We start from the raw sequence: 17,494 nt of genomic DNA, 5'->3' as shown, positions 1-17,494 counted from the left end.
AGCAGGAAAAGGAAGATGAATTGTCCTGATTAGGACAGAGGACTTGGTGACAGAAGATTTGAAAAATGTCAAGGTACTAGTGTCTCTTTTTGCTTCATTTTTACTGGTAAGATTTGTCTTCTGCAGTCCCAGATCACCAAGATCAGTGTGAAAGGGTGGAGCAATGAATACATACCCTCAGTAGAGGTGGATCATACACATACTCATTGTTGATGGGATACATTCATGAGTGCTAAGGGAACTGGCTGATGTACTTGTGAGACCACTGTGCTTTGAAAGGTCATGGTGATCAAGAGAAGTTCCTGAGGACTGGGAGAAAGCAAGAGTTACTCCTTCCTTCAAGAAGGACAGGTTGGAGAATCTGGGGAGGTACAGGTCAGTCACCCTCACCTCAATCCCTGGGGAGGCAGTCGAGCAAATAATCCTGGAAAGCATTTCCAAACACATGAAGGAGAAGGTGGTGATTAAGAATAGTCATCAGAGGTTTACGGAGGGGAAAGCATGCGTAGCTGACCTGAGAGCTTTCCACAATGAGATGACTGGCTTGGTGGATGAGAGGAGCCATGGATGTGGTTTGTATTGACTTCATTAAGGCTTTTGATGTTGTCTTCCATAACCTCCTTGTGGGCAAGCTGATGAAGTATGGGCTAGCTAAATAGAACAGTGAGATGAATTGAAACTGCCTGAACTGCTGGACATGAAAGGGCTGTGATCCATGGAAAAATGTCCATCTCAAGGCCAGTCATTAGTCGTGTTCCCCAGGTTCAAATACTGGGGCCAGTACTGTTCATTAATGTTCTTCATTAGTGATGTATGTGCATGATAAAGCAGAGTGCGTGTTCGGCAAGTTTATGGCTAATGGAAAACTGGAAGGAGTGGTTGACAGACCGAATGGGTGTGCTGCTGTGCAGAGGGACCTTGACAGAGTTGGGAGAGTTGGAGAATTGGTCCAACAGGAATCTCATAGAAGTCATAAAGGGAAGTGTAGAGTCCTGTCCCTGGAAAAAGTATAACCCCATGCACTAGTGCACACTGAGGGCAGCAGGAAAGCAGCTTTTCCAGGGGTGGACAAGTAGTCGACTGTGAACCAACAATGCAGCAAAGAAGGTCAAAAGCATCCTGCAATGCATTGGGTGTTGCCAGCTGGTCAAGAGGGTTGATTCCCCCTCTTCTCAGTACCAGTGAGAACACATCTGAAGTGCTGTGTCCAGTCCCGGGTCCTCCAGTAAAAGACAGATATGAACATACACGAGTGAGTGCAGTGGAGGGCTACAAAGATGATTAAGGGATTAGAACTTTTGGCATAGGAGAGGCTGAGAGAGCTGTGACTGTTTGGCTGAAAAGAGAGCAGGCTCGGGGCTGGGGGGTTGTTATCAATATGTATAAATACCTGATGGGAGGGAGTAAAGCAGACAGAGCCAGGCTCTTCTCAGTGATACCCAATGAAAGGACAAGAGGCAATGGACACAAATTAAAATAATTCTAGCACAAAGAAACCCTGTTTCACTGTGAGGGTAGTTGAACTCTGAAAGAGGTTGTCCAGAGAGATTGTAGAGTCTCCATTCTTGGTGATATTAAAAACATGTCTGGGACACTGGACTAGATGATCTCAAGCTGTCCCTTCCAACTTGAACTATTCTGTGTTTCTAATAACACCTTGTGCATATGATTTTTACATCTGCATATGCTTGTGAGTTCTTAAAAATGTTAGTGTTCAAATACTCTGCAAAGGTGGATGTTTTAAAATTTAATGTGAACATATTTTCTTCCTCTTCTGAATTTAAAACTTGATTTTATGTCTTTGAATGTATATACTTTCATAAATCAGTGCCATTTCATAAGGCTTATTACGTCACTTGTAAAGTGTCACTGTGTCTGAGTAGCACTATTGTAATAACAGTCTAAATGTAACAGTAATGTAAACCAGCTTTCTGTCGTTCCCTGTAGTGTTGTGTGTTTTATTTAATCATGGTGACTGTGTTGATTGACCTTTCAACATTTCGCCTTTTTCCTGAGAGGTTCCAGCTAGTTAGGAACAAACACACAGGTGCATGTGCAGGCACACAGGTTTTATTTTGTCTTTTCTTGCAATATGTTTTATATTGCATCTTTACTTTCTAGTATGGACAATATTCTAGCTCTGTTCTGTATATTTTAATGTTTAGTTCATCCCAAATAATTAATTTAGAGTACTACTTCCTTTATCTTTTCTTCATCTTCATTTGTTTCTTTCTATAAGTTACTGTATTTAGAATAAAAAAAGAATCTTTTTTATCTATAGAGTTGAAGGAATTTAGTGTTATTTTATTTGAAGAAAGTTATTTTTTTCCAAACACCCCTCATTGATTAAAACAAAACAAAAATGCCTCACAACCCCATCCAAATTCTATCAGCTCTTCACTGTGTTTCAGTACTTCTGCAACTTTGTGTGGTAGCTCAGAGCTTTACTTTCATATGAAGATAGAGTCCCCCTCTATGAAGAAATTAAACAGATAGAAAATATTCATCTCATCTTTAAAATCAGAGATACTTTCTTCTTTATTCAAAATGTTTTTGGCTTTGAATTTTGTTCGGTGGGAAACGTGAGAATCATTTGAGATGCTCAGGAATGTAAAACTGAACATGGGAAAATATTGATGCAAACACGTTCTGCAGATAATGCATAGATGAATTTGATCATAGTTATTATAACCTTACTGTTTTCATAACATACATATATGTGTCACTGTTAAGAGCAATGAAATAAATACAAGTTCATATTTACATACAACTTACTTCCTTTGTCTTGGTAAGTTGTTTGCAAGTACTTTCCAAAAATTGGTCACATTGAGGTAGATTTTGAAAAATATACCACTGTTGTCGATGTCCATGAAATTATTTGACAGTGTTTTTGTACATTGTTATAGGTGACAGAGGTTTCTCCTAATGTGACTAAAAGCAGTCAAGCAGAAAAAGAAGGTCGTGTGCATCAGTGTTTTGAGTGTAATCAAACCTTTTCTTCAGCCACCATGTTGATGCACCATAGTAAAGAGGTTCATGGCAAGGAAAGAATACACGTTTGTCATGTCTGCAATAAAGCCTTTAAGCGGGCAACACATCTCAAGGTATTTGGTAATAACAGTTGATTATTCTGTTAACTCCTCCTTTTGTTTTCAATTGCTTGCAGTATTAATGAAAGATATCTATTACCCCTTTACCTTTCCTTTTACAGTGTGAGAGGTGTGCATCTGAGAAAGGGAGTCCAGTTTTACAATTAGGCTTATTCAGGTGCTGAGTAGGATTACCTGTGTATCAGGCAAGGGAAGGAGATGGATACTGTAGAGGGGAGGGAAAAAATACAATATTAACTTCCAGTGCATGGTTGTCCCAAATCCATGATTGTACATGAACAAAGCACTTCAAGGGCTCTGTTTTTTTTAATTATTTATTTTATTTTGTTTCAGATAATTAGTGAAGGGACTAATGTAAGCAAAAAAAGCAATGCATACAGTTATTGACAGAGGTTTTCAGAAATGTAAAGGTACTGATGCATTAGTGTTACAAAGAGTTGATATATAAAAACAATCTCTTATTTAAAAGAAAAAAAAATGCAGGCTTCCATCTTTTTACAGCTTGTCCGCTGATGACTGAAATCCATTGCTTTTGTCTTCAAAGTGTGAATATATTTCTATGTTAAATACTGAAATTTTTAAAATTATCTGAAATGTATGTTTTTCTATGCTGAATTAGGAACACATGCAAACCCATCAGGCTGGACCTTCACTGAGTTCCCAGAAGCCTAGAGTGTTTAAGTGTGATACTTGTGAAAAAGCTTTTGCTAAGCCAAGTCAGCTGGAGAGGCATAGTCGCATTCACACAGGTAACACCAGAAATCATTTTTATCTCACAAAATTTTCTCATGAATATATGGGTGTTATATTTGGAGTCCTTGCTCATGGTTTTAGATAACTGCATTCAAATATCAACTTAAGCTTAAAAAACACCCAAAAAACAAAGAAGTAAATTTCTAACCCAAAGAGTTTAGAAATTAAAATAAGGAACAGCAGACTTGAAATCTCAGAAACTGTGTTGTTTTGTTTAAAGCCAGAACATCACGCTTAGTGGTGTGACTAAGCTTCTCTGTATTTTAGGGCTAGCAGTTCTGCAATGGTAATGTGATTTCATGAGCTTGTAACTTAAAGTCTAAAAGTCTTGGAAACAGATTAATAAAAGCATATTTTAAAGCATTGTTTAAAGTGGTGTGAAGACACTGGATGTGATCTTCTTCAAGTATAGAGGACATGCAAATGGGTGGGTGTGCTCAGTAACATTAAATAAGGAACAGTCTTGACTGCTGATACTGCTGAATGCAACGCTTCATTGTCATTTAGCTACTTACTCAGTTCATCTGTTTCTAATGGCAATGGTTTTAAGTTATTGTGTTTCTTTTCTGCTTAATTACTTTCTTCAACTGTTACACTATAAAAAGATGATACTGATTTCCAGGGAGCACACATTTTCTGTCATAAAAGTGCATCCAAGTTGCAGCTTCAGCCCTGCTACAAGTTGAAAGCTATACTTAGGATAGCCCAACTGCCTTCCCCTTCACCTTCTGTATCTTAAGAACAGTGTTCATAAGAATATTATTTCTAAATATAGGAGTCGGTTCTCCAAGGCATCTTCTCTCTTTTCCATATCACTGCTACCAATAAAGAGCTGTCATGGCTGCTAGAGTTAAAAAGGACAGGGGAAAAGTCATCTGTGTTGCTCTTAAGCTGGAGGGGACCAAGGAATTTGACTGGATGTGCTATAGCATAAGACGACTCCCACAAAAGGGTAACTCTCTTTCAGTGAGTCAGCCAGAGCTTTCTCTTTCCCCAGTATTGACTTCTGGTAGTTAGCTTGTGGCTGCTCTTGTGGATTTAAAGCAAAGTTCCTAATCTCTTCCTTCAATTTATCTTGTTAACCCTGTTGTTTTTTCTTGGTTAGCATCACTAGCCGGTCTTGTGATGTGTAATCTGAGTTTCGTCTTTGAATGGACCTTCACTTTACACCTTCAGATTCAGTCTTGTGGTTTTAGTATTGCACATCTAAAGTATAGACTTACCTATACATCCAGGTGGCTTGTTCCTGTTCTCATTTCATTCATCAAAACTGTTTTCTCTGGCTTTGATGAACACAATCTTATATAAACACATGCACACTCTCACGTGCATTCTACTATGCTGTTCCAGATGTTTGGAAGGAATGTAAATGTTTATTCAGTAGTATCTTTGAATTCTTTTAATGTGTCTGCATATCATAGAATCATATCATAGAATGGTTTGGATTGGAAGGGACCTTAAAGATCATCTAGTTCCAACCCCCCTGCGATCAGCAGGGAATGTGATACCATCTGATAGGCTATTGGGACCACTGCCAGTATTGATAATTTAAATTATCTTAATGTGTCCTTATATACTTGTCTATCTGTTAATTTATTTTCGCTTATGTTTATGGCAAATTCTTAAAGGCAGGGTCTGTGTCTTTGCTGTTTTTTCATGAAGCAGTGAATACGGTGGAGTTTCAGTCTATCTGTAAGGCTGTGTACTGTGATGTTGCAAATTATAAATGATAAAAGGGGTTCCAGGGAAGATAGAGGGGGAAAAAAAAAAGTCAGTTAAACTGAAAACTTATTAAGATTGCCACAGTCTAGGGAACTGCTGTAACATCCCATATAGCAGTGGCCATATAGAAGAGTTGCTGTGAGGTGATGAATGACTCTGTCTTGCATTAGGGTTAAATTAGTTCATACTTACCATTGCACATAAGCAGATACTGAGACTTAACTAGTCAAGACAAGGTCATACTTTTTCTGTCTGTGCTTTCTTGATGGCTTTTGCAGTATATCATGAGTTTGCAAATAAATTAATATAGTCTGATACTTGTTTTACCATGGCAAAAAAGAAGAATTGGAGAATAACTATTCAGTGGTTCCAAATGTTTGTGGATGAATTAGATCAGACCTATACAATGTGCAGCCTGATGTGGTATTTTTTTATTTGTTCTGGTAAAATGAATTTGGCTCATTTTGATTGCCTGATTCAGCCCATTGTTCCTATACTGTCGCAGGTAAAGTAGGAGCAGTAATTGCAAGAGCTGTTGCACCTCACTTACTCATGAGTGTTTTGAGCTTTGAGGTGTTGGGGTTTGCTAGGCAGCTGAAAGCCAGAGAGGTCCCAGGTCCTGGCCCTGGTTTTTTTTCACATTTCATTCAGTTGCTGAGAACTCTCTGGGAAGAAGGGATAGGAGGTTGGGTAGAGGGGATTAATGAACTTGGTGAATTTATGGTTTGAGTTCTTTTGCTAAGGAAATGCGGAGATTTGAGAATCCTGAGAGGTTCAGACATGCTGCAATGGGAAGGCATGGATAGATAGGGGAGCATAAAAAGCAAGGGAAGGGATGAGATTCTGACGTATGAAGTTGTGAAATACTGCAGTGTGGGTAATTAGCATGGCAACTAGAGAGTATTGTAACAGGAGGGGAAGTTTTCAGAGCAAGTACGATAGGATAGACTTTCATATTAGTGAGGTGGGTCATCCACTTTCCGCAAAATTTAACGTCTGGTAGGTAAGCAGTAACTCTTGATAAGGATGGTGAGTATTTGCAGCCATTTGTCAGCTAGCAGCATTCATCGCTAATCAATTGCTGCTAGCTGCAATTACTGTACTATGAGTGTGTATAAGCTTGTCTTATAAGGGGTGTTCATACCAACTGGTTGAAGGTGGCTTCTTGTCTGAGTATGGGAGGAAGCTTTGATCTGATCTACTAGAGCTGTTTTTATGTTAGAGGTCTCTGCTGAGCCTGTGTATTCTCATCTAATGGGTTTACTGTTTGTGCTTCTCTTCCCTCTACCTCTTGCCTCAAGAGAAATGGTGACTGCTCTTCCTGAGAGTAAAACTGAAGAAGGGGAACAGAACTGCTTTGTGATTATTGTGGTAGAAGGGAATGTTCTGGTTATACTTGGGGCAGGAAAAAAGGCAGGAGTTACAGTCCAAGGAGATTAAAAAGTCTTTAGAATTTGTTAATAATTTGCTTTCTGCATAACTAAAATAATACAGACTTTTAAAAAAGGCAGTGTTTTAGTTAAGAGTTTCACAAAATAATCTGAAAGCTGGAAAAAAGGCCAGTTTCCCGTTTCTCTGCTTTGATCCATGCTGCCCATTGTAATAGAGAGCACTTCAGGAGAGCTGGGTACAGAGCAGAATCCCTTTATGCCTCTGCTTCTCATGAATCTGCACCATCATAGGAAAAAAATAATTCTATTTTGGAATGACTTGTAATTTACTCAGTAAATCCTCAGATATTTTTGGGTTTCTTGTACTTCGGTGATCATGTGCTAGGAATGCCCGCAAGCTGTAACAATCCTTGCTAAATTCATTTTTATATTACTGTTGTCTGACATTGTTGAAACAGCAAGTCTATCCACACAGTAGTCATTCCTTCAGAAGATAATGTTCTTCTAAAGATCCATTAAGACGAAAAGAGTGAAAATGTGCTGCACAGAAGTTTTTAGATGAGTGCTTTTACATAAACTATGATAGGAAAGGCTAATGTTAGTCTCACCTGATTTGCTTTCCTAAAGGTATGATCCTCGCCTGTGAGAGTGTTTGTAATTTTATCTTGATTAAACATTTTTAACAATTTCTAATGGGCAATACCTACTGAATCAGTGGCCAGAAGGAAAATATATTCTTTATCTGAATAGCTCTAAGTATCTTGTACATTTGGATTTACCAGTGAAGAGCAGTTTGGAGAAATGTTGCTGAAATTAGAGGGAAGCAGATGCTTCCAGTTCTACCAAAAAAACATGTGGTAATCCATTACACAACACCAAAAAGGCTGTTCATCTTCACAGAGTAGAAAACCTGGAGTCAAAAGTGTCTGAGGAAACCTAGATCTCACTTCAAACTAGTGAAATATTTTTTAACAAAAAGAGAAAGAAACTTCTGTGCTTTAAAGGACCTTTTACTGAGAAGTTGGATTTAGCATGGAAGGTACAGTGCATGTGGGGACACTAACATGCAGGTAATGAAAGAAGAGAGAAATTGGCCGTTCAAGGAGAATTGTGGAAAAATCTTTATACTCCTGCTTGTGCTTTATTGTGCTAACTAATAACAAAGTGTATTTGTAAGTTCAGAAAGTGCTTTTAGAAGTCCTTAATGACAGCAGTATGTCTTGTGTTGATGTTGGAGGCCTGGTTTTGCAACGTAGGTTTGTTTGTTGTTTTTTTTTTAATTTATAATGAATGTGTTCTTGAGCTTATATTTAGAAATTAGTAGTATTCTGGAAGATTTGGAACAATATGCCTGCTTTGGTAGGGTCTGGGAATCACTAGAAGCTTTTGGTGTAGGAGCCCACAGGTCCCATGAAGAATGACCAGAACTTTTTTTATTTTTTAACACATCCAACTTTCTAGTTTCTTACAGACAGCTCTGTTAATTCTAGAGTATTTATCTGCGTTATTTTAAATTATGTTAAAAGGTGATGATTCCTTGAGTACAGAAAAGTCAAACTGGTAAACTGATTTTTTTGCACCTCTATGAAATATTTTACTTAGGTGATAATTTGGATAGGAAAGATAACAATATCAGTGATTCAGAACTTACATAAATATTCTGACATTCAATTTGGGATGCTCTCCTGATAATATAGAGCCATAGCACTGTTTTGAGAAAGTGTCAAGGAAAAAGATTGTCTGCTTAATTTCTAGGTCTTGATGATTTTTACTGAATTCTGAACTCTATTTTCAAGTTGAAATGAGAAATTATTAAATACATTTTTCTCTTTAATAAGGGGAACGTCCATTTCAGTGTACACTATGTGAAAAGGCTTTTAACCAGAAGAGTGCTCTTCAAGTCCACATGAAAAAGCACACAGGAGAGAGGCCTTATAAATGTGATTACTGTGCAATGGGATTTACACAGAAAAGCAATATGAAACTGCATATGAAGCGGGCTCATGGTTACACAGGTATGTAGCATAATGATAGTAATGGTGAGTGCAGAAAGCCACATGCTTTACTAGGAAAGCAGAAAACACTTGCCTTAGTTATTGAGGAATTAGGCACTAATTGCCAAAGGCCAGAGTTGATAAGCTAGTAGTTGCTCATGCAACCCAAAAAGCAGGTTGAAACAGAAATTGGTTGCTTGGTTTTTTTTATGTGGAGCTTCGTAGTACAGAAATACAAAGCTCAAAACTTCTACAGGAAAACAATTGATTCCATTTTTTATTTTTTTTTTTAATTTTTCAAAGAACATCTCGTGAATCTACAGAGTCTGAAGTAGTTGCGTAATAATAACTTTCCCAGTGTGATTCCTTTGATTCCCAAGTGCTGTATTTGCATTTTTCTTACAGTATACATCAAATCATACTCACTCAACTTTTTCTCTTGTACTTTGGTAGGTCCTGTACAAGAGCCTGCTAGTCATCAAGAACAAGAAGGGGAAGATATTAGTCGTGCTTTGAATTTAGAAGAAGTGGTACAAGAATCTTCAAATGAATGGCAAAGTATAGGCAGTGTTTTCCGATGACACCTTAAAATTTGAAAGCTAAAAATGTTTCTGGGACTCCAATTTCTTGAAACAAGTTTTCAGAAAAGTAAAAGATGAATTTTACAGTTAAAGCTTCAAGCATTGAAAATATTAACAATAGAATAATATATTATAGTTTTTTTAATTATTTACAGAGTTACCTAAAAGATTCATTCTTTTTTTAAGCTTGTAGAAGAATATTGGGAAAACATCATTTTGTCTGTGAATCAGTGAACTCAGGTAATACTGTGTACAGTTTCATCTTCTAATTCACAGCCAGTTTATGTATTTGAAAAATAAACTGGAACTTTATATCAGAATAGAACGATTCCCATTTTTAAAGGAAGTGAAGAATAACTTTGTGGGAAAACCATGAGACTGTCGACAGGTCAACTTTCTTTTTTACATGTTTAAAAATGTAATTGAGATTGGAAACAAAATGTTAGAGAGTAGATGCATGCAATATAAAATAGGTGTGGATTTTTTTTTTTTTTTTTTTTTACAAAACAAAGCAAAATGCTTCATTTCTGTTTTAAGCTTTTTTTAGTACATTTTGAGAATTTGTTGAAAAAAAGAAAATGACATGAACTTAAGGCTTTTTTGAGTTAAACTCTTTGAGAGGGAGCATGTTCATTTCCATTCCAACCGCAGAGGCATTTAGTTTTTGCATTAGAAGTCTGAGGTTTTAAACTCAGCAATAATTATTTAAAGAGAATCCAAACTAGAAGAGGTTCCAATGAAAGCCTCTTCTTTTATGTTTGCTGTATTGGATCAGCAGGTACCTAGCTCAGTGTCTGTGGAAAACACAGCTATACACTAAATCTGGGAAGTAAACATACCATTTTGTGTTAGCAGTGAGAAAGTTAGATGCACGCTAAGTCACCTATATGACATAGTATGCCCCAGTGCTGTAAACAGTTATCATTTCAAATCTGTAAATTCCTCATTATTTTCTTTGTGAATTTTGGAAATATGTTACTTTTATTTGTTGTTGTTTAAGTCATTGTTTCAGCAAAACTACCTAGTTGACTAAGTAATGCTTTGAAAGGTGCCACTTGTTAAGTATATTCATAACAAAGAAACACTGGAGTAAAAACATAGTCATCTTTTAGACATTCCAAAGACAGAAGCTCTTCTCTTATTTTTACCTTGTTCTTTTGAATTTTATTTATATGTTACATATATATAGATATATATATATGTGTGATTTATGTGTATATATATATTTAAAGTTATATGAGCCTCTGTGTGGCTGATCAGTATATTTTGTAAATACTAATCCCAGTTGCAGGAAGTTCATCTTTTCAGTTTGCCTCAAGTACTTCCAGATCATTGGTGGATTTGTTGTACTATAATACAGAGCTGGATTTTAATTTACCTTCTGAAAGATAATTGCTCTCAGATCTAAAAAGCCCTTTTCTGTAAATATTGTCTATACTTTGTCTATGATACAAACTAGTTATTTCGGATTGCTGAAGCAAGAAGTCACTGTTGGTTTTGATAGGGCATCTCTTAATTCTTTCGTTAACTCTTTGGCGTATGTATATAAGTAATATAGTTGGTGACATGAAAATAACACTTTTGTTATGTGGAATATTTAATTCAAAAACATGTTAAATAATATTACTTTTTTCCAAATGCTGGTATTTTGTGTATTTTTTTAAGCATTTGATTTTGGATTCTAGGAAATTCTAAAAACTCCATTTTCCAGAAGTGGGTGTCTTAATATTATATGTAAAGAACATATGTGAAGTCCTTCCAGCAGTGCCTTTCCTTCCAGACAGCCTATTATCGTTTCAGCTGCTTAAGGCAGACATTGTATTTTACAGATGTCTGAAGGCATACTGGCCTCATGGCATAGCGCCCTGCTTATCTGTAATAATACAGTAAAATGTGCTGTGTTGCATGTACCAGGTATAAAATCTTTTCCCTCTACTTTCAGAGAATATTGTATAAATGCACAACAAAGTTTGGTGGGGCTGATTTGCTGAGTAGGGGATGATACTTTCCAGAAGTTACCAAATCCTGTTTGGCAGAGGATGGTTTACAGCTGGTCACATCCAGATGCAAATCCATCCTTCATAATGGGAACGTGATTCCTGAATGTTTGAAAACATTCAGTCTGCTTCAGCTGTGATTGCTTTGCCAGCAAGTAAAAACTGGTAGTGGTTGATACTCAGTGACCACGTGCTTAAAAGCTGATCTCATGAGTAAAAAGATGCTGTTTTTTTAAATGGTCACTTCTCAAAGTGTTACATCTTGATTAGAGGCAATGGGTATGTGTTGTAAGTCTTGGAAATGTTAAGTAAGCAGCAAGTTACAGACTCAGCTGCCACTTCTCCTGAATTCACTTTGCTGCTCCTCCAGCACTGGGAGTACTGTCAGTTACAGTAAATTTTTACTTTTAAAAAACTTTTTTGTAATGGTATTTTATTTACTTGCCTGCATCCTCCTCCTCCATGAACTTCAAGAACTCACTCTTGAGTATCGTGGCATAGAGGTTTTCATAGCCCAGTTTCCTTCGGAAGATCGCGTTGGAGGTTTTCAAAGCAGTGTGTCTGTTGATGTTCAGTAGAAGTACACACTGTAACCAGGATGTTGGTATTTTCAAAAGCAGTGTTGGAGTAGATGGATTTTTTTAGGAAGCAGAAAGACCTCTTGTTCTAAGGCCTGTTTGGAGAGTCACATTGTACAGCGGGAAGCGAACAGTGCTGAGAAATGCCTCTGTTCTTTCGGGTTTGATGCAGTAGAAGGTTTACGCTAGCCTCAGGCTTTTTGGCTTGTGTCTGCTGAAGTGTTTCTTTTGGTGGATGTCCATTCCTTCAGTACAAGAAATGGCACACGCCTAAAACTGGTTGTGCATTCTTGTTTCAGGAAAAATCCTTTGCTTACAAATCAAACAGCCATTTAAACTGCTGTTTTTCAGCAAAACTACTAGTGAATAATGAAAAGAATAAATTTCAGTCTCGGTTTTAAACTCTTTCAAGAGACTTCTTTTGGCAAAATAATGCTTTGTAGTACGGTACCTTTTCTTCTATAGGAAGGAAATCCAAAAAGGCACTTCCAGCCTCTGGAAGAGATGTCTGAGGGGAAAGCAGAACAATGAAGGCAAGGAGGTTTTGGATAAGCTCTATAGTTCTACAGTGCAGTATTTTGAAAGATTTATTTCTCGGGGTTTTTTTTACCTTAAATGTTCTTTCCCATCTTTGAAGGCTGCATTAAAAAGCAACTTGATTTTCACATACTTTGTTCAAAGAAGATACTTTGTGCTATAGTTTTTTATGAAGGATGGGATTTCATTGCTTGCATTTTATGCATTGCTGTACACCCCTGGCCTTTAGCTGCTGCTCCATGAAGACACTGGCCTCTCATGAATCCTGTGTCATATTGTCATCTTTGTGGGCCATGCTTAGTCACCAGCAATGTCACTAGAAGCCTGTGTACAGGCAACTGGGTCCTGGCTCCCAAAGTGTCATTTTCTAGTGTCTGAACATTATTCATAAATTGTGAAAAAAACACAGAACTTGTGTATGTGTGTGTGTATATATATATATATATATATATATATATGCACACACACACACACACATATATATATATGTAATCTTCTCTGTTGTAAAAGACAAAACTGGTACAAGTTTCATTTCAAGTTGATTACTTTATTTCAATAATGAATATTTTTAAAAGCTGTGTTCCTAGAAGAACACTACGTATTCAAATTAAACCAAGTATTATGTTGCAGAGTATACATCTGAATGAAGCTACAATAGAAAAATACACATAGCAACCACTGTAGGTAATACATGTGTGTATATGCTTAATATTTTGGTGTTTGTTTTTTTTTTTATTTACTCTGTATTTTCTATTTTCTCATCTTTCATTGCTTCATATTAATGGACACCGATTTAAACCTACAATAGATTTAGATGTGAAATACAATTAACATGCATATTTATAGGTAACTTTTACTGGATATTTATTAGGAATGCAGTTTCAACCTGGGAAGCATTAACTGTAGTCTACAATACACAGGCTAAAACTAAAAAAATAAATTAATCAGACACTTAGATGACAGCTTGAAGAAATGGTAAGTTTAAGTAATAAAACAGTGCAATTCAGAAGAGCCTTTTATTTCCCTAAGTGTGGTTGGAAATACCATTGCCACACATTCATTTTAGTAATTTGTGAACAATTAATAGCTAAATCTAGGTCAGCTATAATTTATTTCTATAAGGCAACTACAGTACAACAGTTAAATGTTCACAGTAGTTTACTATGAGTTTGCTTTAGTGCACTGCCCTTAATAGGCATCCAGATGTTACTGAGGCAAAAGAGCCGATCAAATATAACACTGCTGCAATACCAAGAGAAAGATTTGAAATTCTAACACAAGATGTGCAGGACTATCTGAGATACCAGTACTGAAGGGCTCTCTTTCAGAAATTAGACTTATTTGTTTATATATTTATTTACTTATTTGTTGTGCTGCAAAGTTAATGCTGTTGCAGCAGAGTTTGTGTGAAGCACCAGTGACGTCCAGTGGTCACTTGTGTAGTCTTAGATGTTTCTTCTCTGGGAATATCCCTTGTTTCTTAACATTAGTCTAACTCAAATTTGAAATCCTCTTTCTCTCCCTCATCTGCTCTTAATTCTAATGGTTTGGATGCGATGAGCAATTCATGGTATGGAAAGACTTTCCTTTAGTTCTGTTGCTCTGCATCGTATTGATTCTACAACATCTGCCCCCTCCCACGCTTCACATGCCTTGAACTCCCAATGTTTGGTAAACCTTTCCATGACTGCCTAATCCTGTTATGAAAATAAATTATTCTGTGAGTGAGAGAAGGAAGATTAAAACAAAAGAAAAACAAAAAAAAAAAAGAAAAAAAAGTATTTGGATAAACAGTCCTTACAACTTCTGCACATGGTGGATTTTTTTTTTTTTTGTCTCAGAAATACGTTAACAGCAGTGCTCAGTATTGCAGAAATTAGCTCTTTATTTGTAATTCTGATGCTCACTAAAACAAAACCAGAAGACTTGAGCTCAAATTAGATGCTTGGGAGAAATAATGAAGTCCAGCATACAGTTAGGGCATCCTGAAGAAGAATGAGTAAAGTCAGAGATCTTGTTACTTCACATAAAATAAGGAAAACATCTAGTAAAGCTACTTTTTGTGTTCCTTTCATTCAACTGTTGGTCAGGGATTGCCAATAGAAGTTTGTATAATCTACTGCATGCAGAACCTAATTGGCATTAAGTAATGGATTGCATCTATCTAGGTAATTGTTGCAGTTGTTATCAATTTTAAGGCAGTTATATTATGAAGCAGAGTACATGATCCTTGGATGGCATCTTAGAGCTTCAGCGCCGAGCAACTGGTGAACCAGACCGCGATCCAGGTCGGGACCCAGAGCCTCCCTGTGGAGGGAAGAACAGTTAAGTTAATTAAAAGGTACTTTATGTTTGGGGCTATAAACTGAAAATACATCAATCAGTAGTTCAACACAATATCAAATACTGTCTAATGAAAATGGCTTGCAGTGGCCTCTAGTATGTTGCTGAATATCACTGGAATTTTCACATCAAAGAGATGGTTGCTTTTCACATGTTTTCACATAGAATTAATTTATTCTGGTTAAATCCCTCATACAGGGCTAGACTGTCTCTCATTAATTACTATAGGTCCATATTCTTAATCAGGCCTTCCTAATGAAAGCCATTTATTTACTTGGACATCTTGGAAATTTTCTTTTTCATGTCTACCTTTGAACTGTTTGTATACTTAAAAAAACAAAAAAACCCCACCAAAACAAAAAACTGCAGACCTTGCATACATCTGAAAGGTCTCACTTCTGAAAGAATTGAAATGTAGTAATTTTATTCTATAATATTTATTAAGGTAAATTGTTAATGTGATTATATCAATGTCAGTCTTGTATGGAAAGCTCAGATGCAAATACAGGAAAAAAACTAAGAAAAGATAAATGGCTGAAACATGGCCTATTTTTACACACCATAACAAACCATCAAACTAAGAAAAAAGCTTGTGACAATTCATAAATCTGCAATTGAGAGAAGCCCTACAGCAGTTTTATAGCAAAGATTATCCAAGCTGAAATTTTGGCATTTCATTTTTGGATCTTAAGATGAGGCTAACTGGGTATCTTTTCCCAAGGCTTTTGCCTAGAAAGTTGCTAACCTTGAATGATATAAGCTTATGGCCACAAATGTGAGATAGTGTGTAATTGTTACTGTAATCAGTTGATGACCGAGCTGTTTACTTCAAAAAAAAATCAACCATATGTGTGCTTTGGGATTTTGTTTTCTTTATTAATATTCTTCTTCTCATCTTTCAGTCCTCCCTCCCTAGTTTTACTGAACTGTTTCAAGGAAAATTTAGTGTAATCCATTAGGTAATTGACTTTTTTCTTTCAAAGTTATCTTAAAATAATGGATAGCTTTTTTGTTATTAAAGACTGCAAAACTATATAAAGAAATAGTTGTTAATGCCTCCTGCTATAAACAATGGGTCTAAATCAAATGGTCCTGAATAAAAACTGATACGAGTTCGAAAATGTTATAATGTCTCGGAAAAGGCTATCTAAAAAGTAGAACTGGTATGTGTATATCATCAGATATTTACAAATCCAAACTAAAATAGTTGTGATGGTTATGTAAGAAAGAGAGTGTTAAATTTTGGGAGAGATTATCACTTTTTCAGATGTTTGAAAGGAACTTGATGAAAAATGTCAGTATAGAGGCGGTATAGATACAATCACCAGGTATTGCTGCTGTGTCTGAACTCCACTAAAAAGCTACAAGTACACCATGGGAAAAATAGACTTAAAAGGTAATTTTTTTTATTTTTACCTGGGCCTCTGCAGAGCTCATTGCTTTCCTTAAGTTGCAACATAAGAATTCTTAGTATCTCCTTAAGGTTTGCAAGCTGTCACTTGGTGCTGCATATGTTTAAAAAGCAGCTCTACAATGAAAGATACGTACCCTAAACCACCTAAGAGAGAAAAAGGTATTTTTGCTACAGGTGATGGTGCTGTGACGTCTCCTGTTGGATGGTAAGACTAGGAAGAGTCTGAGACTATCAGCTCTGCTAATGGGATCTCAGACCTTCTGTTTTCAAGTTCAAATTACTGCTGATTGCATTCTTCGTGTGTGAATAGCATACTAGGTGATTTGTTACGAGTGAATGCTTCACCACCTTTGAGGAAAAATACAGTCTTAGTTAAAGTAGCAGCCAGTGGATATGATGTGCTTCTCACATGTCTTTCTCCTGGCATAGAATGTCAAAAATCCTCACAACTGACTTGTTTTCTTGATCTTTTATCATTTATTAGCTGTGTTGGTGGGGCTGTGCAGTGACTTGAAATGGTGAACTGAACCAGATTAAAGATTATCTGACCATATGTTTGTTTTTCATATGACACAGCGCAATTCACTGTACTGACATATTGTAGGAGGTCTCCCACCTGGGGTGGGAATGAGCAGGGACTATTGAAGTTGTTACTACATCTCAACTAAATATTTGTCCAGTGCTGCCCTGTACCATTCTGCAGTTTACCAGTTCGCTTTCATTTTCACTATTCTAAATAATAAAGCAGCAGCAGCAGCAGGCTGTGTCACTCCATTCATCTTCTGTGTTCCAAGTAATTTGTGAGTTCAGTGAGAACAGATCCTGGTGCGGGTCTTTGTGGGACTTTGTGGACTTACCTTCTTTCCTGTTGGTAACTGACTGTATTTTTACCTTTGTTTCCTATCTTGTGAGTAGTTACTAGGCCATGAGATAACCTTCTGGTTTATCCATGCAAATCTATTTCCTTCAGAAGCCTTAAGGAAATGTGGTTGTTTCAAACATGGCAGCTCTGGAGAGGTTTGGCGTCTCTCTTCCCTGGACTCATATTTTTGTACTTTATAGTAAGTTCAATTG

General features: G+C 36.7%; 2 protein-coding genes across 2 annotated transcripts in view; one reads left to right on the top strand and one right to left on the bottom strand.

Annotated features, from left to right (window-relative positions):
* ZNF236 (zinc finger protein 236) overlaps positions 1–9,776 on the top strand; it is a gene marked incomplete at its 5' end in the record, with an annotated part of 28,310 nt that extends 18,534 nt beyond the window's left edge. The window contains 4 exons of the mRNA XM_010169382.2: positions 2,907–3,104; positions 3,730–3,859; positions 8,815–8,991; positions 9,424–9,776. Coding sequence (XP_010167684.1) covers positions 2,907–3,104; positions 3,730–3,859; positions 8,815–8,991; positions 9,424–9,551 — 633 coding nt within the window. The remainder of the gene's footprint in view (positions 1–2,906; positions 3,105–3,729; positions 3,860–8,814; positions 8,992–9,423) is intronic.
* Positions 9,777–13,189: 3,413 nt separating this feature from the next.
* Positions 13,190–17,494, bottom strand: part of MBP (myelin basic protein) — a gene marked incomplete at its 5' end in the record, with an annotated part of 21,251 nt that continues 16,946 nt past the window's right edge. The window contains 2 exons of the mRNA XM_029085291.1: positions 13,190–14,970; positions 15,585–15,606. Of these exons, the coding sequence (XP_028941124.1) occupies positions 14,914–14,970; positions 15,585–15,606 (79 nt within the window). The remainder of the gene's footprint in view (positions 14,971–15,584; positions 15,607–17,494) is intronic.

Source organism: Antrostomus carolinensis, unplaced genomic scaffold, assembly GCF_000700745.2.
Source record: "Antrostomus carolinensis isolate BGI_N321 unplaced genomic scaffold, ASM70074v2 scaffold10086, whole genome shotgun sequence".
Taxonomy (NCBI): Eukaryota; Metazoa; Chordata; class Aves; order Caprimulgiformes; family Caprimulgidae; genus Antrostomus; species Antrostomus carolinensis.
Note: the sequence above shows the minus strand (reverse complement) of the source record. Positions and strands in the feature narration are given on the sequence as shown.